The 26,452-nt window shown below is 39.7% G+C and overlaps 4 protein-coding genes across 5 annotated transcripts in view; all 4 read left to right on the forward strand.

The window, feature by feature from the left end:
- The first annotated feature begins 7,264 nt into the window (after positions 1 to 7,264).
- Positions 7,265 to 8,296, forward strand: LOC135345298 (uncharacterized). The gene has a single exon (XM_064542731.1). It carries the CDS (start codon positions 7,434 to 7,436, stop codon positions 7,977 to 7,979), a length of 546 nt encoding a protein of 181 aa, XP_064398801.1. The 5' UTR covers positions 7,265 to 7,433; the 3' UTR covers positions 7,980 to 8,296.
- Positions 8,297 to 8,389: 93 nt separating this feature from the next.
- Positions 8,390 to 11,753, forward strand: LOC135345300 (uncharacterized). Of its 2 annotated transcripts, XM_064542732.1 has the most exons (4): positions 8,390 to 8,408; positions 8,468 to 9,849; positions 10,731 to 10,870; positions 11,457 to 11,753. In XM_064542732.1, exons 2-4 carry the CDS (start codon positions 9,666 to 9,668, stop codon positions 11,607 to 11,609), a joined length of 477 nt encoding a protein of 158 aa, XP_064398802.1. In that variant the 5' UTR covers positions 8,390 to 8,408; positions 8,468 to 9,665; the 3' UTR covers positions 11,610 to 11,753. The 2 variants fall into 2 exon arrangements, with proteins under 2 accessions (XP_064398802.1, XP_064398803.1); XM_064542733.1 differs by lacking the exon at positions 8,390 to 8,408 and having other exon boundaries at positions 8,430 to 9,849; positions 10,731 to 10,890.
- A 5,743-nt stretch (positions 11,754 to 17,496) lies between these two features.
- Positions 17,497 to 22,123, forward strand: LOC135345265 (uncharacterized). Its single transcript, XM_064542679.1, has 15 exons — positions 17,497 to 17,842; positions 17,874 to 17,973; positions 18,147 to 18,239; positions 18,473 to 18,625; positions 18,954 to 19,079; positions 19,804 to 19,901; positions 19,977 to 20,075; positions 20,391 to 20,458; positions 20,643 to 20,803; positions 20,865 to 20,959; positions 21,038 to 21,096; positions 21,198 to 21,303; positions 21,416 to 21,515; positions 21,590 to 21,657; positions 21,922 to 22,123. Exons 2-15 carry the CDS (start codon positions 17,903 to 17,905, stop codon positions 21,930 to 21,932), a joined length of 1,308 nt encoding a protein of 435 aa, XP_064398749.1. The 5' UTR covers positions 17,497 to 17,842; positions 17,874 to 17,902; the 3' UTR covers positions 21,933 to 22,123.
- A 1,661-nt stretch (positions 22,124 to 23,784) lies between these two features.
- LOC135345259 (serine--tRNA ligase, cytoplasmic-like) overlaps positions 23,785 to 26,452 on the forward strand; it is a 29,306-nt gene continuing 26,638 nt past the window's right edge. Inside the window, exons 1-4 of the mRNA XM_064542671.1 lie at positions 23,785 to 23,925; positions 24,156 to 24,314; positions 25,169 to 25,323; positions 26,111 to 26,269. Of these exons, the coding sequence (XP_064398741.1) occupies positions 24,179 to 24,314; positions 25,169 to 25,323; positions 26,111 to 26,269 (450 nt within the window). The 5' untranslated portion in view covers positions 23,785 to 23,925; positions 24,156 to 24,178. The remainder of the gene's footprint in view (positions 23,926 to 24,155; positions 24,315 to 25,168; positions 25,324 to 26,110; positions 26,270 to 26,452) is intronic.

The raw sequence follows: 26,452 nt of genomic DNA on the forward strand, positions 1-26,452 counted from the left end.
TCTACGGTTGTTCAGTACCCACGGTAACAATTCCTCTGGGCTGGGCTAACTAGTTGAGCCACGCCTCCCAATTCTCAAGGCTAGGTACATGTCTCTGTCTAGCTGCTTCTTCAGCTTCTTGCTCAGTTTTGTGGCTTAGAGAAAGGCCAGCTACTCAGGGGGAAGAGTCCAGATGAAAGTCTGGCAGCCAGGTGACGTCCAAACGGTCAGTTATTCTTTCCACCAACTTTTTAATCTAGTCTAGTCCTGCTTGCACTGCTACTACTACTGCTGCCTACTGCTGCTACTCTTCCTAGCTAGTCAAAGGTTTCTTTTTTTTTTTTTTTTTTTTTATAACTACATATGCACAAAGAGACATCAAAGCTTACATCAAAGGACACAGATTTTTAGCCTACTTGACTGATAAGGCGGTTACCTAGACTACAGTTTGTTTGTCAGGGAGGAGCTCACATACAACTTCATCTAATTCATCATAACGATTCCTTACCCATTGTTGTAATTTCTACAACAGATTGCCAAGGAAAGAGATATACGATGCTTGGATCAGACGTATAAGCTATCACTGCATGTAGCCAGAATAGTTGCCGTTGGTTTGCAAATAAAATGCAGCTAGATATAATAATTATAGGTTGACAACATATTTAAATCAATATTCTTGTGGTCCTAAACTCAAACACGTTACAAGGTATACTATAATTATACTCACTATAGTTTATAATATAGCCGTATTATGCATGGCGGCTATAAAAATTTGGGCACAAAACAATTTGCAAAAGGATCACATGCATGCAAGATCCGCAATATATGCCACTATAACTACGACTCACATGCATGATCAGGTGGGAAAACGTGAAGGAGTTGAGCGATGATGGTCTTTTCATAATGCAGAGAAAGCAATGCAATTGCCAAACTGAAAACTGAAGGGCAGATCACATCCATGCACTGTACTTTTTGATGATGCCGAAGATCTGAAACTATAATTTTATGTGTGCATGTGTGTGTGTGTGTGTGTGTGTATGTGTGTGTGTGTGCGTTATAAGGCGAACTCATGCACGTAATACTGTTCTATTCAGCTATATAACACAGTGGCGTAGGAAGATTTTTTGCAATGGGGGGCTCAGAGTAGTCTGGCCACGCCCTCCCCAACTATCAAAGACTGAAAGAGGCTGGAATTCGAGACTAGGCTCATAGATCAATCATTATCAATAAATTAATATCTCTGTGGTAGATCTATCACTTTGCACTTTAGACTTTCGCATTGAAATAATCACGTAATTACAGTTTAATAGCTGCAGGGCTGCAGCCAGCATGCTGTAGCTAAGCTAACTCAACAGTTCAAGCTAAACATTGTTCTCCAACAAGGGGGGGGCTCAAGCCCCTGGAGCCACCCCACTTCCTAGCCTCGAGACCAGCCGTTTGTTATCTGAAAGAACGCCTGGTCAAGTTCCAATGTAGCACTCGTTCTAGCTGAGTCAGCGTTTTATAGCATCATAATGATATTCATGGGTAATACACCTTGGACGGACCTTGTGCGGGCAATTTACTGGTCCAAGAAATTCCTGGACCATAGGACGAGTGCTACATTGGAACTTGACCAGGCGTTCTTTCAGATAACGAACGGCTGGTCTCGAGGCTACCCACTTCCTACGCCACTGTAACAAGACATTTCACCATTGAAAATGATTTATATAATTATGTAATGTGTTCTTAATGAACACACCCCCTTCATTACTTACCATAAACTCAAGATCACTCAAATACATTAGCCCCAGGTTGTACGAGCTGCAAATCCTTGAATATTGGCACGTGCCCACTGCATGGTGTGTGGTGTGTGCAATCTGAATGGAGAAGTACGAAGATTGGTGTTTCCCTCAATAGAATATTGGGGACAAGGTAGTTTTCTGTGAGGTGAGAGTCTTGTCTTTGTGCTCCCCTTAGTCTAAGGTCCCCTTCTTCACTGATGCTCAGTTATGCAGCTCAGTCTTTATTAGGTATAACTCTCAAGCGCATGTGCAGTTCTAGACAGATTCTGCACATGCGCTAGAGTTATAGAGCCACGTGGCAAGAATCTTAAGTCTTGTTCTTGTACATGGTTTGTTAGAACTTCTGAAGTACTACGAGTAAAACAACAACAACAACAGGTGAACATTATTCATATGAGAGAGGATAGCTCTAGGATTGTATGTGTGGCTACTATAGATATCTTCAATGTATGATGTTATAATCTACTCCATTACATGCACACGTACACGTACACGTACCTGTAACAGTTATCTGACGTTGTCGACACAATGGTATTGGACCTGTTACTATTCCAAGCGGATCAGGGCGGAGACCTGGACAAGATACAACAGAAAAGACGTCGACAAGATCATACGAATACGATGATCGATGGAGAAAATGTGAGTTGAAGTTCATATGTGCGTCTGTACTGACGGGGAAAGTTGGTTTTAATGACATCATGTCGTCCCGTGGCATGTATCATAAAGCATTGCCAAATCTGTTGCGTTAGGAGTTAATAGCTTTTCTTGAGATTTTAATAGCTAGCAATGCCGCAATTAGGTGTCTAGTTAGATCCTTTAATATACACCAAACAGAAGTTTGAACGACCATATAGAGCTCTGGTTACATATTAAAGTGGAGGTATAGTGTACAAAAATCGTTTTGAAGCAGCGTAACAAAAACACACGATCTGGCCGACTATGCCTTCTGAAAGAAGTTTTTCTATGCATTGAAATGTTGGTCCACAAACACAAGTTATGGCAGTTATGTCTGTTTGAAAATACTACAAATGTAATACTATGATCCTGCATCCTTTCCATACATACCAGCTCTACCCCAGTGTTGCGTATGTTTCTCAGTGATGCTATAGCAACCCTCCACCCTCTTTAGACAAGCACTCATGCCTGTCCAACGTAATTAATTTTTGTGGAGGAACAGCTATGTTGTAGCTGGAGCATAATTCCAACGATTTAATGCCCAGAAAATTGTCCTTATTGATTTAAAATTAACATACCGTATAGCGCGAAATTTTCGAGGGGCTTAATTTTCGCGGATTTCGTGGGTTAGAATTCTACACGAAAATTAAGTCCACAAAAAGTGTTCTTTAATTAGAATTACCTGCTATCATGCAAAGATTTAAAGGCGTGGCTTCCGGTAAGCAGCTATTCCGCGAACATTGTGCAACGAAATGGTTTTTAGAGGCCAATCCACGAAATATAAGTGCCTCGAAAATTTCGCGCTATACGGTAGTCTGTTTTAGAATGGCGAAGGTCAAGTTTTTTGAAACGGTTCACTCACCCTCTCCCTCCCCCCCACACACCTCACACGCACACAGTGAGATTTGAGATGGATAACTGCAACAAGCTCAAGAACATGTGCAGTAAAGAGATTGGTTGCAAGAAGAAGGACAAGGAACCTGATGGAGACACTGCCCGAGGACTTTAGCCAGAAACTGGTCTCTCAGTAAGCTCATAGGATTAGTACTGTACATTAGTGATGATGGAATTAGTAGAGTTGTTACTTTTGCTTGAGCTTAATTACCCTGAGAAGCACAAAAACGTGAAGATCTTAACTCAAAGAAAATAATAGGCTAGTTCTATCTATGCCTGACACAGCCATTTTGTAATGATGATGTAACCGGTGGAGATCCCACGTATAGGCGCAATAGTCAAATAGTTGAGAGTGGCATTGAATTAAATGAATCAGTTTTGACAAAAATGCATGGCTTGGAAGTGTGGGTAAGTGCTGGCTGACCACGTGTGCCTTCTGAAAAAGCTTTTTCTAAGCTTCCAGAAAATCGCAAATCATTGAAAATGGTCTATCCAAACACAACTAATGCCTGTTTGAAGATACTACAAATGCACTAGACGTTATACTATGTTTGTGGCGTCCTTTCCATACATGCCAGCTACCTCAGTGTTGCGTATGTTTCTCAGTGATGCTATAGCAACCCTCCACCCTCTTTAGACAGGCCACTTATTATGTCTGTCTAATTTTTGTGGAGGAACAGTTATGTTTTTAGCTCTGTGTAAAATTGAGAGCTATGATAAAGCAAAATTCCTTGCTGCTTTATCTGGAAAGGCCTATTTGCTACGATTTAGCAATCAAAAATTATTTACATTGTCGCTCATAATTATTTTAGGAGTAATACTTTTTTGTACTGTGTTTTGCACGTGAAAAACCTCTGTGAATGAATAATGATTGCGTTCTGGCAAGGATCGTGATGTCATACAAGTACCATGCAGTATTATTAAAGTTTGCAAAGCGATTAAAATTCGCTATATATAGTTTGATGCTCGCAAAACATTTTAGTAATATCGTCTATGTTTAGCTTTTGATATGGAATGTTAAAATTCCTTGAAGCCGTTCATCCCCCTTCCCCTTTCCCCACACACATACAGTGAGATTTCAGACGGATAACAGCAACAAGCTCAAGAACATGACTGTGCAGTAAAGAGATTGGTTGCAAGAAGAAGAACGGCCATTGTGTTCTGTGTGTCCCTGAGTGCATACGACCTCATGCTGACCGAGGACAAAGAGATGATGTGTGAGCTGTGGGAGGAATGTTAGGGTGCATGTTTGGCTAATGAGTTAATGGTTACTATCTCCCACTCACCGTGTGTACACATTTGGGGCAGAGTTTTAATGAAATTCACAGAGTCAGTGTGTATCGTGTGTGTCTTTCTTAATGGTTACTATATCTCCCACTCACCGTGTGTACACATTTTTTAGATAATACTCGCAGCTGTATGCAAGCTCCTGTATCTATGGCTTGTCATATTATTCAAGTTATTGTATAGCCATGCAGTTTTATAGCTGTAGGCTTCCTTATGCACTAATCCACCAAGGCCTACATTCCATTTGTTGTTGTATAATTATAGTCCTAATCAGGATTTTTAGCTACATTTTTTGTATAGGGAGAGGAAATGACGACGGCCATAAGCCATTGAAAAATTGAGGAGAGAAAATTTGTGCTTACCACTATTAGCCTAGTTCTTAACTGTTTTTACTGCATTGTACACCTTCACCTCGCCTGAAAGGCAGACAAGCTACTCTCAAGTGTGTGTACACTATGAGAGGTGAATAGTGCCAAAAGAAAATGAATTTGCTGTGTTAGGAGGCGGCGGTGTTTACTTGGTGGCGGCGGCTTAACCTCGAGGGTGGCGGCAGGTGTCAGTTGTTGGTGGCGGCGAGTGTCAGTTGGTGACGGCAATGTGGTTGGTGGCGGCGGCTTAGCCTCGAAAATGTAAAGGCCAACCACTTGACCTTAGCTAATAGAGAAACAGAGGGTTGCTCCTGTGCTAGCTAGCCTCGAGACCATGAGCAGCCTGATATCAGGTCAGCACTAGAGCAACTGTCTGGACTGGTCTTGATCACTCCACAATCCCTCCCAGACACTAAAAACAAGCTTGAGAAGTAGTTTGCCAAGATAAAAGGTCAAGTGGTCCATATTCACATCCACATTAATATATTTGAGGCTAAGCCGCCTCCACCAAGTAAACACCCGCCGTAACCTCGAGGTTAAGCCGCCGCCACTAGATAGAGTCTCTACACTCTCATGCCGCCACCAAAAAACACCAGCCGCCACCATAGATAGAAGAAGGAAACAGCCTCCGCCACATTCGAGGTTAAGCCGCCGCCAGCAAGTAAACACCCGCCTCCTAAAAACATCCTCCTTTTGGCACTACTCACCCCTCATAGTACACAGCCTGTTATGTATAATCTCCTGTCTGAACTTTTGAACTGTACGATGTGCTAGATCAAAATTGATGTAAGAGGCTTTTTCTCAACTAATTTGACTGATACAGTCATGTAGAATTCAATGACATAGCTATATTTTTATGTAGATCTCTAATTATTCCTTCACTGTTAAAACACCACACTTTGTTGTGACATCAGGGGGAATCCCAGGGTGCCCTATATGTATGAAACCCTAACCTGACCTCCTCTCTCACATGCAGGTCCTATATTATAATACTTACGATGACTGCTCAGAAGTGAGGCACCGCCAAAAAGCCAAGAAAGAAATATACTCTCACTTTACATGCATGCGCTACAGACACAATTCGTGTTTGATACAGTCACAATAGTGTATGTTATAACAGGAGTACTGATGTTGGTTTCATTAGCCAGTCAACGAAGTTGGCAGCCTAGCTAGAAACAACTCAGCTGGGAACAAGGCTAGGTTCATGCATGGTGCTATGGAATGAGGGATGAATTCATGGGTGCAGGTTGAATTGTATATCCTTTACTCAGTAGTGACGTTTTACCCTCGGGCCTACGACAGTGTATGGACTCAGTTGACATGCATAGGAATAATACATGGAATGAGGGATGAAACAAATTTAATTAGTATCAGTTATATACAAGAGCAATCTATTTTATATATGATCTATAGTGCTTTTGGAATCAAACTTACTAGTTTACTTTTAATGGATTTTTTATGCATCACATGTGCTTATAGTTGGGCGGAGCCATATAATTATGCTGCTGTGTTGGGGCATGTTGAGGGCATGCGTGGGTGTCTGTACAAGGTTAACAACTATGTGTCACATTATTCCTTGTACCATGATGTGCTATGATACTGAAACACAAATGCCATGTGCCCTCCAGGGGCGTTCATTCATTATTATTAGCACAGTATAACAAGCACTGCATGGCAACGCCTTAAATTGCGCGAGAGAGCTATTTACTTTTCCAATGCATGCTTAATATTTATTGTTATGAGTGCTATATATATACTTATAATTATGATGCATGTAGCATTAATATACCGTAAAAGGTATACCTATAATCTTAGCTCCATGCAAATAGCTCTCTTTATTGTGCTTCATATCATATTATCGTCTTTGTACCTATATAATTATACACATGCATGGTGCTATATATATTTATATGTAGCACTTTGCATACTCAATATAGACTCAATGCATGCATGTATTGCATTGCTTCATGGACCATTTGTGTGCACTTATGCAGTGTAACCTGAGCTGGCACACTATAGCTGTGTGGCTAAATGCATGTAAGGCCACTCCAAGTGATACTCTGGTTTCTGGTCCACCGCCCGCATCAGATTTTATTCTTGGATTTCTATCTCATTATTGGATTTCTATCCCATTATTTCTACTACGCATGCGCATAATGGTCCATGTGGTACAAAATAGTGTGATAATGATATTCATTTGCAAAATAATGAAATTCATAAGGTGAAATTGATAATGACATAATGAGAAAAGCCGCCCGCCCGCATGCAATTAGAAAAACTTCAGGACCAGAAACCAGAGTGTCACTTGGAGTGGCCTAATCTAATCTACTAGTACTGGAGCCATAATTATATAAAGTTTATTGCCCACTATAATCTACGTATACTCGAGTATTTTAAGCGTATTATGCTACAAGTCTGTAGACCTTAACAAAGAATTAATTTCACGATGAAGACTCTTATGCTGCTCATGTCAATGGTCCTGATAGGACTTGCAAGTGCTGCTCCTCATTATGGAGAAGCAGTGCTGAAGAACGTCATCTCAAAATTGGCTGAGAAAATTGAGGAAGCTAAAAAACAACAAATTACTGAGCAAATGGAAGAAGCTATGGATGAGCAATATCCGGACTATGCGGTAGAAGAAGCTGAGGAACAAGACGACAATGATAAAGCTATTGCTCTTATGAAGTTTATTGGACAGCTAAGGGAAGATAAAAAGCTTGCAAAGGTTGACGAAGATGATCAGATGGAAGAAGCTATGGATGAGCAATATCCCGACTATGGGGTGGAAAAAGCTGAGGAACAAGAAGACAACAAAGAAACTGACCAGTCTGATAAAGCTATTGCTCTTATGAAGTTCATTGGACAGCTAAGGGAAGCTAAAGAGCTTGCCGAAGAGGAGAGTTGCACGTGTTTTGAGTCCCCCTGTCCTACTAACATATGTCTCGACCCATGGTTGTCAAGCTTTTGTAATCCGATTTCTTGTACCGTTTAGTGCATGGAGGTTGGTTAGTAATGAACAACTGTATTGTAGCTATATAGCTACATTGATTACTGAAAAATCATTAAATTTGACCGCATTGTTTGTAAAGGATCTATATATATCCACTTTCCATGCATGCATGAAGTAGCATTTTTGACTGTTAAATAACATTGTCTCTATTATAATAATTTTGTTTCTCAATAATAACATCAACCCCAAGGTTTTAAAAGCGTGTGCGGATGTCTACTAGAGTAAGGCATCTATAATTATTCAGACACAATGCTACACTCATTCTAAGGAAACAAGCAGTGATAAAAATTTTTCTTTTGCACCATCTGATCAAGCATGTGTTACTATGAATGTATGCAAAAAAAGAATTGATAAAAATATCAATTACTAAGTCTTCAAGAGCTGAAAATGTGCTATAGTGTCTGATAAACGGTGAGAACATGTAGACAACAAAATCAATCATAAGACACAACCTACCGTTTATTCTGTAGGGGGATATGCTGAGAGTCACATAGTAATTATGTAAGGACAATAACTAAACCCCCAAAGTTAAGTTGGAGTTGCAAAACGCTTGTATGTCCATGCAGCAATTATTTCTGCTGAGTCACTCGCGTATCAGAGGAGGTTGGACACGTGTCATAATGTTTTACCATAGATGATACAGTACTAGTTTAAAAAGTTTATTCTTCGCCGCTGCTGGCCTGGGGAATATTGCCCTCAGAGCAGGCTAGGTTTATGTCCATGTTGTCTTTGATTGGGTGGTTCTTTGAGGATCGACTTCCCCTAATACACATTTATTTACTGCACTTCTCAGGATAGCAAAGGAGAGTTTGCATCTTAGCCAGCCCATTAGTATGCTGTATTGCATTTCTTTTTTTTTGAGCTAGCTTATCTGCAAGTCTTTTGTGAAAGTCTGTGCTTCTCTACCCATGCCTCCGGAGGTTGACATCACCAGCGGGGTGAACACACCATGGTTCGATTTCTAGAATTCTTTGGCCATAAGTTCGTTTTTTCTCGTCTTCATGCCTTTTATAGACTGCAGAGAGCCTTCTCGATCTGTTGCTTGGAGCGTTTGGGTGGAACACTCTTACGTCGAAAAAAGTGTCCTGTCCTGCGATCCAGAAGCTTCTTGCACGTATATCGAGTCTTGCACCGCCATTTATCTTTGTTGAGGCTAAGCGGAAGGATTCACCTGTGAGTGGTTGAAGGTGAGGTTCTGTGGCCACGTTTGGGCATACTTCGGTGAGCAATTGTGCCGTCATGTCTCTGATTTCATTGTGGCGTAAGGTGAGGTATCCTCCCATGGGGCAGGTCATTTCATGATCTATTTCAAACGCTTTACGCGAGTGATTCAGCAGAAATAATAGCCTATGCATTGAAATGTTGGTCCATCCAAACACAAGTTATGGCAGTTATGTCTGTTTGAAAATACTACAAATGTACTATTATAATACTATGATCCTGCATCCTTTCCATACATGCCAGCTACTCTAGTGTTGCGTATGTTTCTCAGTGATGCTATAGCAACCCTCACCCTCTTTAGACAAGCACTCATGCCTGTCCAACATAATTAATTTTTGTGGAGGGAACAGCTATGTTGTAGCTCTGTGTTATTGGAGCATAATTCCAACGATTTAATGCCCAGAAAATTGTCCTTATCGATTTAAAATTAACATAATCTGTTTTGGAATGGCGAAGGTCAAGTTTTTTGAAACGGTTCACTCACCCTCTCCCTCCCCCCCACACACATACAGTGAGATTTCAGATGGATATAACTGTAACAAGCTCAAGAACGTGTGCAGTAAAGAGAACAAGGAACCTGATGGAGACACTGAGACACTGCCCGGGGCTTTAGCCAGAAACTGGTCTCTCAGTAAGCTCGTGGAAAACGTGAAGATCTTAACTCAAAGAAATATATGCCTGACACATTTTCGTGTCTTTCGCAGCCGTTTTGTAATAATGATGATGTAACCGGTGGAGATTCCACGTATAAGTGCAATAGTCAATAGTTGAGAGTGGCATTGAAATAAATGAATCAGTTTTGACAAAAATGCATGGCTTGGAAGTGTGGATAAGTGCTGGCTGACCACGTGTGCCTTCTGAAAGAGCTTTTTCTAAGCTTTCAGAAAATCGCAAATCATTGAAAATGGTCTATCCAAACACAACTAATGGCTGTTTGAAGATGTTATAAATGCACTAGACGTTATATTATGTTAGTGGCGTCCTTTCCATACATACCAGCTACCTCAGTGTTGCGTATGTTTCTCAGTGATGCTATAGCAACCCTCCACCCTCTTTAGACAGGCCCCTCATTATGTCTGTCTAACTTATAACTAATTTTTGTGGAGGAACAGTTATGTTTTTAGCTCTGTATAAAATTGAGAGCTATCAGTAATAGGCCTTTCCAGATAAAGCAAAATTCCTTGCTGCGTTATCTGGAAAGGCCTATTTGCTACGATTTAGCAATCAGAAATTGTTTACATTGTTGCTCATAATAATTTTAGGAGTAATGCTTTTTCGTACTGTGTTTTGCACATGAAAAACCTCTGTGAATGAATAATGATTGCGTTCTGGCAAGGATCGTGATGTCATCCATGTACCTGTATATAATTATACTTATTATGCAAAGCGATCAATTTCGCATATAGTTTGATGCTTGCAAAACATTTTAGTAATATAGTCCTTTGATTTGGAATGTCAAAATTCATTGAAGCCGTTTATAATTCCCCTTCCCCCTTCCCCACACACATACAGTGAGATTTCAGACGGATAACTGCAACAAGCTCAAGAACATGTGCATTAAAGAGATTGGTCGCAAGAAGAAGAACGGCCATTGTGTTCTGTGTGTCCCTGAGTGCATACGACCTCATGCTGGCCGAGGACAAAGAGATGATGTGTGGGCTGTGGGAGGAATGTTAGGGTGCATGTTTGGCTAATGAGTTAATGGTTACTATATCTCCCACTCACCGTGTGTACACATTTGGGGCTGAGTTTTAATGAAATTCACAGAGTCAGTGTGTATCGATCGATCGTGTGTTTTTTCTTTAATGGTTGCTATCTCGCACTCACCGTGTGTATTATTTTTAGATAGTGCTTGCAGCTGTATATACAAGCTCCTGTATCTAGGGCTCGTCATGTTATTCAAGTTATTGTATAGCCAAGGCTTGTTACTGCAGCTTAGCTAGGCTTCCTTATGCACTAATCCACCAAGGCCTACACATTCCATTTGTTGTTGTATAATTATAGTCCTGTCAGGATTTTTAGCAACATTTTTTGTAGAGAGAGAAAATGACGACGGTCGTCATTCTGTGTAACGAAATGCTTTTAGAGGCCAATCCACAAAGTATAAGTGCCTCGAACATTTCGAGCTATACTGTATTCCTTCACTGTAAAACACCACAATTTGGTGTGACATCAGGGGAAATCCCAGGGTGCCCTATATGTATGAAACCCTAACCTGACCTCCTCTCTCACATGCAGGTCCTATATTATAATACTTACGATGACTGCTCAGAAGTGAGGCACCGCCAAAAAGCCAAGAAAAGCTCACTTCATGCACATGTGCTACAGACACAAAACAATAGATTTGTGTTTGATGTAGTCACAATAGTTTACGTAACAGGAGTATACTGATTTTGGTTTTCATTACCCAATCAATTACAATTTGGGTATACCTCTGTTTTGTTTAATTTGTGAATTAGTCTGTTGATTATTTTATTAAATGTAGGAAATTTTCAGTTCGTACATTATATGCAACAGGTATACCTATATACAGGTTAACACAATCAGCCTGTGTGTATAAAGTGTGTAACTGCATGCATGACACAACAGTAATTATCAGTATAGCATCTGTGAAAGATTCTCATAACATTAACATGCTCTCCCTGGTTAGGTTGATCCCAGGCCGAGTTTTTGCTTTATAAATGTTTGCACATGCAATTTAGCAATAAATTGTGGTGGTGCATGTTGTTGTGTAGAGTGCATATAATTATGTGCGTGTGTGTAATTTCTAGGAAACATTCATTTAGTGACTTATACACCCTATATTGAAGGCAATGACTGTTTATATCCGACTAGAAAAACATTTGCAATGTGAAAAATTGCTAGGATTGACCAGGGGAACCACAAAAAAGCGTGGGAACAAGAAATCAGACGAGAGCATAACTCCAATCCGTTACAACGTCAATCACATGTACTGGTAGTTTTCCCATGTTTTCCATGTTCCAATAATTATATCACGTACTGGTGGGGTGATGACCAATCCCTATACATGTATATTTATTATACATCCATTTTGGAATGTGCGGGCACATAATCATGATGATTTGTGATGAATTGATGTTCCTAATACATGCAGTGTTGATCATGAGCACAGGTACACACAGTCTATCCATGCGTAGTAACATGCATGGACCGTACTGGTAACCTGCATGGAATGATGTGGTGGATGGAAGCTGATAGATGGATCTGGAACACAGTCTATTATTTAATATACTATGTATTGTACATGTTTATGACGTTGTAACGGATTGGAGTTATGCTCTCGTCTGATTTCTTGTTCCCACGCTTTTTTGTGGTTCCCCTGGTCAATCCTAGCAATTTTTCACATTGCAAATGTTTTTCTAGTCGGATTCCCTTTCTTTTTCAGTACAGTTTACGTATCATGACATGCATAAGTGGAACGTCAAGAGGCAGTACAGAAGTTCAAGAAGAGAAGACAAGACTAATCAGATATCTTCTCGAATATCTCTGGACTAATAATTATAGTAATGAGTAATAATTATTGCTTGATATGTTGAATTTGCGAATCAGTATTAAATGACAGCCATTTTAAGAGCATGATATCTAGCCAGTGCATATAGCATGCCTGTCAGAGAAAGGGAGCTAGAGCTGAACAGTGTGAAGAAAAGCAACATGCACCTCAGGCTGGAAATGCACTGCTGCACTGTTTTAGGCCAGAGGAGGTTGGACACGATCACGTGCACCACTTTTTTTGCTGAGCTGGCACAAAAATTGACAAATGAGTTCTATGTAAACTTTTAGCTGGTGTTGCACGGTCATTAGAGACTGAAGGCAAACTTTATGTGCCTCGCTGGCTTCTTTTGAAAAGAGATCTCTATTATCTATGCTATTATTAATTGGCAATAATATTGCTGAGTCATTAAAGATGGCGGAATTGTCTAGGTATAAGAGAAATAGAGACTGAGAGGTCATCTGCCTCGTGGAAGCAATCGCAAATCTGAAGAAGCGCTTTGTAATCCAGGTTGCAGTCGTTTGGAAACCCTGTGCAGAATGTCCTGGAGATGGCTGTACTTGGAGCAAATGCTGGGCAAGAAACTTACTTACTCACTTACTTACTTAGTCAGTCAGACAAAGAGCGGTGAAAGGTCGAAATAGTGCAATTTTTAAAATGACAATATTCATTCATTAAAATGTTCATGGATTATGAAATGAGAGATACAAAGAGAGAAAAGGCTAAATAAACTATCTGTCTAGCCAGTTCCTTGATGTGGCCTTTCCCTGCAGAGATAGAACAGTTTGAACATGAGTCAAAATAATTGAAATCTTGCTAAACACTAGACTGGAAACCACGCCCCTTTCTTTAGGGAAAGAGACTGGCCAGGTGACTATCAACGACTTGTCCCAACGGAATGCTTGGAATGTAGTGTGTGCATGAATGCGTGGGAGATATCTAAACCACAACATTGCACACTAAGCTATTATATGTGAGTATTAATATTTTTAGCTGTACAGTTGCAGTATAAATTTTATGTCTACTTAGCTAGCTGTTTGGATATAAGTTGTCTATCAGTACTTCTCCAATGAAGCAATTCTAAAGTTGCTATAACCTGGCTGGCTACAAGGCCACTGCAAAAATAACAGACAGAAGTAGCAGAGATGCAGAGATATATTTGTCTCTCTGCCAACTGGTTTATGGAAAGTCCCTTTGCTGGCCCTATTGCCAGCAACATTTGAGTTTCTATTACAGCGGTGTCATTGCCACAGACAGGACAAGAACTAGGTACATCCAGGTGACAGCTAGCTCCAGACTTGGACATAGTTTTGCAGCAGTTGACTTGTGATTGAAATAGGTGGCTGAGCTAGCTAGCTTGCTAGAGTACTGTACAGACTACTGTATGTATGTACTTAGCTACAGTAGATCTAAACCGCAACACTGGTGACCACACCCTTTTCCCTGAACCACTTCCGCAAAATTCAGTACGCAATGAAGACAAGTCGTTGATAGTCACCTGGCCAGTCTCTTTCCCTAAAGAAAGGGGCGTGGTTTCCAGTCTAGCTAAACACAGGCAAACCCACTGTCAATCCTGTGTAAAACCTACTGGTTTTACTAATCATCACAGGTTTTGCAGGGCCAGATATGCATGCCCATGCATGTTTTTTTCCACACTTTATCATAATTATATATGCACATGCAGTCACCTTTCCCATGCGCACTGCCACAGTTTTCAAATTCTAATTATGGAAACAGAATATCGCTTGATATATACTTCCATACGCTACGAAGTACAATTCAGTGAGCTTGTGGTTCTCACAAATGTATATTATCATCAAGTGTAACGAAGCGGTTATCCATTCTCGCGTTAGAGTAACAAACCGGAAATACCCTGATCAGGATGACTTAATCCCTGAAATTCGATCTAGGACGACATTAAGTGCGTTTTAGAAGTTATTTTAGGGAGACACTCGTGGAAACTTGGTTATGATTTGGGACATTCCTAGCCTCGATCCCAGGCCGAGTTTTCGCTTTTATATAACGGTTAGGCGAACAACTGGGCCTGGTACTAGTTGTCTGCGCATGCGTCAAATTTTCATTGTATTTGTGGTCGGCAAATATATTTGGAATGAAAATGCACACAGTGAGTACACAAAAGATGCTCACTAATATCAACTTGTAGCTTATGTAACGGGGTTTCGTATGGTATGTTGTACGGCTTCTATTAATTAATTTACTGATTATGGGATACATGTTAAAATTTGATTTAAATTTTTCTTTGAAACAACAAATTCAAAATTTTTTCCCTGATATTTTAATGTTCAAGTACAATTACCCTCGGGTGCATGGAAAAGAAGGAAACGGAAAACGGAAACGGAAGGCGGAAAGTGGAAACGGAAAACGGAAATATCTCAGCTGTGTAAAGTTAACGACCATTACCATTCTGTGTTTTTTTGCAGTAGTGAAAGTTGATAGCAGAAGATATATTTGTAAAGGGGTGCTGTGGGGAAGCCTATCCATCTAGCTATGACATTCAAGGAGCAACTAGGTAAGGTAGCTTGAGACAACGTCAAGGGGGTGGTGCTTCATTAAGTACTTTTATGCTTTCATGTTCACTTCACTCTCATCAGTTTAATTACCGTTCTGTGTTTTAAATTTTCAATTTAAATCAATAAATAAACATGAGAGTGAACATGAAGCAAGTGAAGTAAAAACCGAAAACCGGACAAGTACAAGGTTACCATGCAGTACTGTTTAGATGGCTAGGTTCAGCCATTGCAGCTGTATCTCAGGGTCCTTACTCTCCAACATAATTACAATCTTGTGTAAGGTTCAGCCATCAAGTTGCCTTGCAATGTTGCAGCACAGTCCATGTTTTGCAAGGGTCTTAGTTCTCCATACAATCTTGCCTGATGTCATCTGTTACTTGCAAAAGCTGGATGTATTCAGTTCTCAGATTCTGGCCTCCTATTGCTTTTCCATGTACTCAACTTTCATACTGATCAGTCAAACAGGTTCACTTCATTCACTCTGATGGACCAGGGGCGTAGGAAGCATGCTCTGGAGCACCCCCTTGTCTCAAGCTACCTATCTTATTGCTCCTTGAAGCTCCTTGAAGCTAGATAGATTAGATAGGCTTCCTACAACTCAGCTCTCTACTATCCATATTCAATTCATGTAAAAAAACACAGAATGGTAATGGTCGTTAACTTTACACAGCTGAGATATTTCCGTTTTCCGTTTCCGTTTTCCGTTTCCGCTTTCCGCCTTCCGTTTCTGTTTTCCGTTTCCTTCTTTTCCATAGTCTCGAATACCCGCCTCAACCTATGAGGCGGGTATTCGAGACTATCTTTTCCATGCACCCATTACCCTCTTTGTGAAAAAATTTGGTGATGGGATCATAATGGGTTTTGGAGATAATAATTATTATGTGTATACTCAAAAATGAGTATAGTCTTGTCTATAAGGTGTTAACTACATAATTACACATATCTCCAAAACCCATTATGTTCCCACCACCAAATTTTTTCTACAAAGAGGGTAATTGTAGTTGAACATTATATATCATCAGGAAAAAATTTTTTCCATTGGTTGTTTCAAAGAAAAATCTAAATCAAATTTTAACATGTATCCCATAATCAGTAAATTAATTAATAGAAGCCGTACAACATACCATACGAAACCCCGTTACATAAGCTACAAGTTGATATTAGTGACACATCTTGGAAACACTCTGATCATAAGTTATTTCTCTTTACGTACAACTAAGTGAGTGAAACTGTCTGGGAAAACGACAATATTCAGGTGGCCATACCTCAGAAGCCAATAACCCTAAATTCCTACGTGTGTTATTACCTCACCATATACTCTATCTATGTATGAAATTTCTGACAAGTCACCCGTTTAGGTAATGTTGAATTCGTATGGAATGGCCTACAGACATGTCAATAACTGCACCAACTTGTATTGCAAAGTCCGTATCTTCTGATCCGATAAAGATCCCATCACAAAACTTATACAAGGTGGGAAATAGTACCTAAAGACCAGTCTGGTAAAAAAAGGAAAAAATAAAGACGCCATTTTTGTGTAATGCTTAATTAAAGGTTACAGTGATGACCTTTGACCCTTTAACGAGTGCCCGCCCCCTTCAAGCACGTCACCTGAAAGGCCATATCACAAGGAGTGCGGTGGTACAGTTTTTATCTGCCATAATTAATCATGGAAGAAGTTATGCTCTAAGAAGCGTAGGTGGGTCACTGGAATTTGTAAATTTTGGTGAATTTTCAAGGGCTCGTAACTAAGAAGCCATACAACATATGGGGCTAAAATTAGGTGTGGTTATATAACTTATGGTAAGGTATGTATATGCCAAGTTTCGTTGAAATCGGAAGGGGTGCTCATTTTTTTGTGTTGAGTTGGCATGGAATGTCCCATTTACAACAATTGCATGGTTTTAGGGTTTAGGAGCAAGAAGGTTCTGAAACCCCTAAAGTTGTGAGTTGCGTGGTATGTCCATGCACCCTTGTTGCGAATGCCTAGGGTCACGGGCACGGTGGTGTGTCGCAAAGACGAGAGTGATATAGCTTGAGCAATCGTTTCAGCTGCTCCATGATGATGCGCATGACATTGCTCGATATACTTATAATTATACATGCATATATGGAAGATCAATACATGCACATGCAGTTCTATATAAGGAAGACTTAACTCTCAACTCCGTAATTGTGACAAGTATAAATTGAAGCCATAATTGACCATAGAACTTCCGTGGGGGGGAGGGGGGGATTCTCAAATAAAGTGTTGGTAATAATTATTGTTCTTGATCATGGACTTTGTGTAGGTGTGGTGCTTTAACTGTTTGACAACAATAACGACTGTATACTGGTAGCTTTGATTTGGTATCGTAGTATTACCATGGAGGAAGCCAGTTTATACTTTCCCTTTAAGCTGCAGTTTTAAGCATCTGTCGTAGGCTTTTTAGGGCACAACACCTAATTCTGAGGGAGTAACCCAATGTAATAGTAGAAGCTAGTTCTGGCAGGTATAGGTAGATCTATATTTATATGGCTTTGCTTGAATAGCTATATAAGTCAGCAGTCTTCTGCGTGAGGAAGGTGCATGCTTACCTATAGCTATTAATAATTATATAGCCTGGACGTGTGTATGCGTTGCATGAGTAATATAGATAAATATGCTTCATATCATGCTGAGGATCACGTTCTCCTTTCTCTGCCTGCTGTTTGTGATTGAGTCTCACACTCGGTGAGTTCATATAGCTACTGCAAGACTGTTCATGTGCATTACGAACATGTCCTCATGATTAATTGTTTCCATGGTACTCTTGTTCAATGTAATAGCTACATGACAGTTTTTGTACAATTTTATTGTACAATACATTCGCATGCATTGTACAACAATGTTCCTGGATGATGCAGGCTTGTCGAGGCGACGCCAGACTGTCTGCATAGCAGAGTGGACGAGTTTCCGTGCACACCAAGACATCCTAGAACAAAAATGCCTTCTGCAAAGTGAGGGTATATATAATGAGGCATATAAGTTAACCTATAAGGACTGGGACCAGCAATTGCAATAATTGCTGGTCCCAGTCATATATATAGGTTACCTAAGTTTGTGGATGTGTATATACATCATAATGAATGACAGCAATTGCAATTAATTGTGAAAGGCAGGAATATATATGAAATTATATATACAATAGTCATGTACCTTCACTGTGCATTATAAGATCTTCATTGTGCAGTGAGTTCGGGAACTACAATACTAAAATTGTGAGTTTTGGACGACTTTCCCAGTGTGACATACTGAACTTTGGACATCAGGTTCTACCAATCCCTGGAAATGGCAGCACAATGTTCATTTCCTCCCCAGGAATTACACTTAACACACCAAAAAAGTGAGCTTGTCTTTCATTATGAAGGCCTATTAATTTGCTCGTGACCAGCTACCGTATGCGGGTAATTTTCGTGAGGTAAAAAATTCGTTCAACTCGAAAACAGTGGTTTTCGTGAGTAAAAATTTCCCGTTGCCTGCACTGCATTCATACGTTCCGGTAAGCCACGCGTACGTTAAAATTTCGTGGAGGGCCAGCTTGCCCACGAAAATAACGAATATTTACCCCACAAAAATTACCCGCTATACGGTATAATTATGTCACTAACTTTTTGCTCCCATGCTGTCGTGACTACTTTTTAATGAAATTCACTGCGAATGGTTTAATGCAGCTATAGTAACCAAAAGTACGTTGTATACAACATCAGTTGCCCAGCGGGACATCTAGCATTCTTTGACATGACTACCATGCAGCTGGAAAGGGCCAACTGCTTCCACCCAGGAAAAAATCAGATGGTGTAAGTATTTAATTATTATGCACATGAAGGTATATCTAGCATTCATGCTATATACCTGCATGGTATATAGCATGGCTGGAATGATACTGACATGCATGCATGTATATAATTATAGGCCCTGATGCATGCTTAATTTTCACATCTATATTCTTTAAATCTTAAAAAATGTGCCTATTCTCATAAAAAATAATTATAGACGAAAATTAATTAAGATGTAGACGTCAATACAGCACACAACTGACACAAAACGTTACAGTGTTGTCTTGCTGACTTGAACTGATCACCTTAGTATTTTGCTATGTACGAAAACGTCGTTATGATTTGAAGTATTGGTGGGTGGTGGGTGTCTCAGGTTTCAAAAGGCCTGCATGCCATAATTATACTGGCACTGCATTTCCTTTGATCTCAGAGGTTTTAAAAGGCAACAGTTTTAAAAGGCAACAGGGCGGGTTATTTTCGTATGGTGGAATTTTTTCGTGTCAGTAAATACTATAATAATTATAGAGCACCTATACGAAATTAAAACTGCGAAATTTTTCTGGCACAATATATAGGTTCAAATTAAAGTCACTATCCTGCATGAGCTGTATACTGATATACGGATATTTATGCATGCATGTCTGCATGTATAAAAGTTACCCGCTATACAGTATTATAGAAAACCAATCTTCTAGTCCATTGGCTTTGTATATCCTTCCTGAATGTCCATGCATGTACTATATAGGTGTCGTGATTATGTTCGGGTAAACAGGCCTGGTTATGGTTATACCGAAAGTTGCGGATATGTTTCAAATCAAGACAACCAGAATCAACTGGAGGAAGGTCCGCATCATGCACTGTTAAAATTAGATTGTGTCGGCATGGTTTATATATATGTACTAACATTTTCTTATATAGGTACGATGACCATTTTGTTCAGAACCAGTGTGTCGAACAGATACCCTGGATTTGAAGCCACTATTATTTGCTTCAATCCTGAAGATGCAAATCAACTAGGTATATAAACTCATCATGTCATACCGCTGAATGTATACAGCTATAGGTAATTATTGGCCCTTGGCAAAGTCTCCAAGCTCCATAATTATTATAGCATGCATGCATGTGTTTCAACCTGCATAATTATGAACATGCATGTGTACCAGCATGTATATATGCATGCAGCAGTATACGGCGGTCAATTTTGGGTATATACACAGCATTTCACTATAGTCAATACCTGTGTGCAGCATATATTATAAGTCAATTTTCCTTATTAGAACAGTATATTCAATAACTAGTTTGGCTATTAAATTATGTCTCATGCACATGCAGGGTGCACTCAAAACAACCACCCGGGGCAAGACAATCTAGAGCGCAGAAGGGCGGACCTTGATGAATTTGTGAGTTGCATATAGTGTATATGTCAAGTCAATATAATTATATGCAGTTCATTGACAATTGCTTGTGAATCAGTTCTTAAAATGCCTCCTAAATTATTGGAGGTTGAACGTGTGTGTGACTCTTGATTGCTGGATCTATATATACAATAAAAATACTTTTGGTTTGCTCATATCATGTACACAGCACAGAACCTGGATGAGACAGCGTCATGATATGCTTTATCGTCAAAGAGGGGTCGGGGCCATACGGTTTGAACGAATCAATGTTTCGTTCGGGGTTCGTGTGCTTTACAACGAGGGGAAACTGTCCTTTATGGTAGAGGACGGAATGATGAAATTCAGAGAGTGAGGGAACCTATTTTCAACATATAATATTATACATTCTATTAACAATCTTATTTTGCAGGTCAATTGATGGCATCATTTATCTGGCCGTTTTTCATAGTAACGGTAGTAGAATAGTATATTTTCGGGGGCAGAGTAGAATCTTCAGAGGGCCTGGTAAGTCTATAGCTGTCAGCTCACTAACTATACTAACTGTTAATGTCACGTTTTGTTTTACTCATTATATATATACAGGGCCAATGTGGATTGTTGGACCTTATGCCTACTTCCAACACTTCGCTATTGATCCAAGGGTGAGTTCTTTGTACACTGATAATTTCGTGTAAGTATTGCATTGCATAATTATGATGAGCAACTATTGTTGCTCATCATGGAATAATATGCACTTCCACAGGGCATCTTGCCTAATCCGGAAGAATTGGTTGCTATTGGCAGCATCACAGCGGCACAGCGCACTCTGATCCAAGAAGATAACAAGCGTTATGTGAAAAAAAGCGACAGTATGTTATACTTCTAATTAATTTTATGATGGGCCACTGAAACTTGCATCATTTAATCACTGTGGATTTTCATGTATATCTCAATATTAATTATCTTGCTTCCATATGCCAGTGCTGACGAACAGTGCTATACTAACTGCTATCGAGAATGAGAATGCGTGCAATCCAGTTCTTAGAACCTCAGCAGTAACTACTATCACCTTAGTTCAGAGGTAAGAAATACATGTTCTTCTCTTAATGACATTCTGATGTGCATGCATGAGCTGTAATATTTCACTATACACAGAGAGAATCCTCAACGTCTTACACAACTGAGGTACCGAAAAAGCCATCCCAGCTCCTCTGAATCCACATGTGAGGGTAATTATTGTATGTACATATATATATACTCAGTGCATATAATTATGACCAAATATTAACTTATAGGGATCGAGCTAACAGAAATTCATATTTGTCATGTGTCATTTGTGACTATGCTATATTTATTGGGACTTTAGCCAGATTAGTACAACTTTGAGAGACACTTCCTTTAGTAGACAAGAACTGTCTTTTTTTGGAGACTATTAAATTTTACCGTGAAGTCATGTAATTATTAGTGATTTTAATCCTAACTTTCAGCTCTCCCGTGAAACAATTGTGTTTTGGTGCTCAAGCAGAAGAAAAAAACAGTTACTTTGCCGATAATTATGTGTGTATAGCTATTATTATAATCCAAGTTGCTTTCCTTGATTTGTGCAAATTGTAAATAGCTGCATGTATGTATTAGTTTATGTACAGTGTAATACCATCCTATTTAAGGATGAACGGTTATCAATTCTTGCATTACAGCTAAAGCACTGCGATTACCCACGAAAACTTAAGTCAAAATTGTCCCTGACATTCGATCAGAAACACCAGAAGAGTATCGAAAATCAGTTGAGCCAATTTTGTAGCAATGGTTAACAAATCGTAAAGCAAAGGAATTGTTAGGGCGACAAACTTGCAAACGTAATCTGTTTGTACATACATATAGGAAGTACATGGCTTAAAAAGTAATATATCGGGAACATTTGGGACTGCATGTGGATCTTATAGAACCAACTAGAATTAGCTATACAGATTTTTGCTATCGTGTCTGTCAAAATCACAAATTTCGTTAACATTCTTAGCCTCGATCCCAGGCCGAGTTTTCGCTTTTATAACGGTTAGGCGAACAACTATAGTTATAAAAGCGAAAACTCGGCCTGGGATCGAGGCTATAACATTCTATGCTATTTGTGTGGCTTTCAAAAAAGTTATGGTGAAAATTAACTGCCGCAAGTGATTAATTTAGCTATAAAAAATCCTCTGAAGATAAATCCGGGATCTCTTGTCTGCATGCATATATGCTGGGCGCGATAGCTCAACCGATTCCTCATGTGATTTTATCAAGCTATAGTGGTGGTACATGTATAAGCCCAATGGTGCCTCGTAGCGTAGTAGCCATGCATAATGATATTCATAGCTGGCTTCCTTACCCTTTCCCCGTTTTATTTAAAACCAGAATAAATAAAAAAAACTTTATTCATAATTATAATCATCATGAACCTTACGTAGAAATGACTTGTAACTAGTGATAATTATCACAATCATCACTATGTTATTCATTTGATTTCACAGTTTATACAACAGCATGTGGTTGCGACGTAAGGTTGGAGAAACGCCCCCTATGGTTTTAAGTGGAGTTGTGTACTGTTCCTAATGAACTCTTGCTGTTACCTAACACCCTTTCTTTTGTACTGCCCTTTGCAGCTCACTTGGAAGTTTGGAGCAAATAGTAAATTGCAAAAAACCACTTGAGATAAGTGTAACAGTTTACACAAGTAAACCACAATACTATAGAACAAGGGACAAAGTATAAATTTTGGAACAGAAGATTCAGATCTTTATGTGAATATATAGTATATACCTTAGTACAGTTTTCAGCATAAACTACTATAGTTGGGTAACCATGAAAAACTAATCCTTATCAAGAGGAGTTAAGTGGCGTACTATATCATTGTGGCAGAGAATTGGAGACTGGTTCAGCAGCAGGCTGTTTCTCAGTCAACATAGACGAACAGGCAGTTATGTCGTAATCAAGCTACTCCTACAGCCCAAACTTAGTACTTATAGATAGAGATTTGGCCAAGCTGTGGTTTAGCTGTAAACTGTTACACAGTGGTTTTTTGCATTTTACAGTAATACAACTTCACGTGAGCTTACGTGAGCTACAACAAATAGCGTGAAAAACTACAACAACAAAACATAAAGATCTGGTCTATTCCAAAATTTAAACTTGGTCCCTTAAGGGCTCTATAGTAATGTGGTTTACTTATGTAAACTGTTACACTTATCTCAAGTGGTTTTTTGCAATTTACTATTTGCCCTAAACTTCCTAGTGAGCTGCAAAGGGCAGTATCCCTGCAACACTGTTTATAGCCCTGAGATGGACTCTCAAGCGCATGCGCATGCGCAAAATCTGTCCATGCAGTTCCACGTGGCAAAGATTGCATCTTTGTGGTGAAACTAGATATTCGGGTGAAACAAGATACGGTGTCTTATAAGTTAGTGTTCTTGTTCCTGTACATTCTTTGTTGCGAGAAAAACAACAACAGGCAAAAGGTAAAAGAAATAGAATTAGAACTGAGAATGTTAGCTCCTAGCCTCATAGTCTACACACACGTACACACACACTAACTCATTCTCACATATCCTGTAATATACATCATACCTTATAGGTAAATGCATAGATAAAAAAATGCATTGTATGATTGTGGTTGACTACTAGCTTGTATTACACTACTCTTAACTATATATTATAATCGTATAAATACATGCACACATGTAATCAGAGTTATCTGACGTTGCCGAGACAATGGTATTGGACCTGTTGCTTTTCCGAGCGGATCAGGGCGGAGACCCGGACAAGATTCGGGAGATACAACGAAAGAGGTTCAAGGACGTCAGTCACGTCGACAAGGTCATAGAATACGATGATCGATGGAGAAAACGTGAGTTGAACTTCATACATGATGGGCCAAGCTGGCTCTGATGACATCATGTCGTCTCGTGACATGTATCATAAAGCACTGCCAAATCTGTTACTAAAATTTAGTAGCCATTGTGAGTTAAATTTATCATTACAGTACTCTTGTCAGTCTTAGCATCACTCAGTACCTTGACAAGTATTAGCTATACACAGGGGAACGTGCATTCAAAAAAATCATTTGTCGATCTGCAAAGGGGAATTTCCCCACTCTGAAATCTAGCTAGCTATGGCCACAATTGAAGTGTCTATAGTAGCTAGTTGGATCCTTTATTAGCATTTGAACAACCATCACTGAGGTTCGGATTGTTCAATTATGTTTGAATGTAAATCAGACGTCGTGTTGGAGCAGTTTTGTCAAAAATGCACGGCCTGACAGTGAGGAAAAAGCAGGCTGACCATGCCTTCTGAAAGTACTTTTGAAATGTTGGTCCATCCAATTGGCTCTTTGAAAATACTACAATTATAATACTATGATCCTGCACCCTTTCCATACATGCCAGCTACCTCAGTGTTGCGTATGTTTCTCAGTGATGCTATAGCAACCCTCCACCCTCTTTAGACAGGCCACTCATTATGTCTGTCTAACTTATATTATTTTTTGTGGAGGAACAGTTATGTTTTTAACTCTGTGTAAAATTGAGAAGTTATAATACCCTACGATTTAGCGACCAGAAGAAAATATTTTCTCCCGATTTAGTTATCTAGTTTTGAAGAACTTTTTCTTTTCTTGTAACTGTCAAGTTTGTTTGTAGCCGTTCACCCACCCTCACACACACACACCCTCCCCCCTCCCCCCCTCCCCACACACACATATAGTGAGATTTCAGATGGATAACTGCAACAAGCTCAAGAACATGTGCAGTAAAGAGATTGGTCGCAAGAAGAAGAACAAGGAACCTGATGGAGACACTGAGACACTGCCCGAGGACTTTAGCCAGAAACTGGACACCCTCACTGTAGAAGATCTCTCAGTAAGCTCAAATTTTATGCCAATTTACTTTGTTTCAGGGATGTGCCCACACTGGTCGGTTGTGGTTGTTACTAACCCCCTCATTGGCCTAGTTTGCATGTAAATCTGAGTCACGATACGAACAGAGAACTGGCTGGCATCAAACTTCCCCCTGTTCCCATCCTCAGGAATAAGTTGTGTTGAATCAAAGATCAAGGATTGAAAGTCTCCCCCTATATTCGAAAATTCTAGGGTGTTTGTGTCGTATATTCCAAGGTGTAGTTATGATGGAATGAGGAGTTGTTACTGTAGCTTAGCAACCATGAGCTTGCAAGGGAGTCATTATGGATGTCGGAATTAACTTCACAGTACATCGAGTGTAAACATTGCAAGTGTTTCTAGGTCTTCTGTCTACATTCCGATGGTAACCGTGGTTTCTTTGATGCACTAATGCAGTGGTTTTTGTAGAATAACGAGCGCTTTTTGTGCCAAGTCTGGTTTTCATAGTCCATATATAGGACCTCGTTCCCAACTAGTGGTTCCAATAAATGTTCTAATTTTCCTAATGAAATCACCGCGGGTGATGCCTCGGTGTAGACGCCAAATCTTTACGGCATTGAAGCTACGGTACTAGCAGACTACTATGAAGTACACACATGTACAGTGCAATTTATTACGTTTGCATGCAAAAGAGTGATAAATAAAGAAATGATAGATAACATTGTTGTACAATCATGCCCCCCACACACACACCCACACACACACACACACACACACACACACACATACACCCACACACACACATACAGCCCCTCACTGTGCTACAAATTAAGCAGGTTCAAAAACTGATAGAGGAAAGAAACGAAAAAGCAAAAGAAGAGATCAAAGTTTGTGAGGAAGAGAGACATCGTTACCTTGTATTGATCGGCAATATAGTCCACCCCTCCGTTCCCGTTAGCAACGATGAGGTGTGTGTGTGTGTGTGTGTGTGTGCACATGCATGTAGGTGGCCTGGGTGTGGAGTAGACGGGATTGTAAAAAGCCTCATGTAAAGTTCTATAGCATGAGTCAACCTCTCTAGCTGTGTCATCAGTCCATCTTTTTATTGCAGACACTGTTGGTCTACCTAAGTACGACTAGCTACTACCGTA

Source organism: Halichondria panicea, chromosome 12 (genome assembly GCF_963675165.1).
Source record: "Halichondria panicea chromosome 12, odHalPani1.1, whole genome shotgun sequence".
Classification (NCBI taxonomy): domain Eukaryota; kingdom Metazoa; phylum Porifera; class Demospongiae; order Suberitida; family Halichondriidae; genus Halichondria; species Halichondria panicea.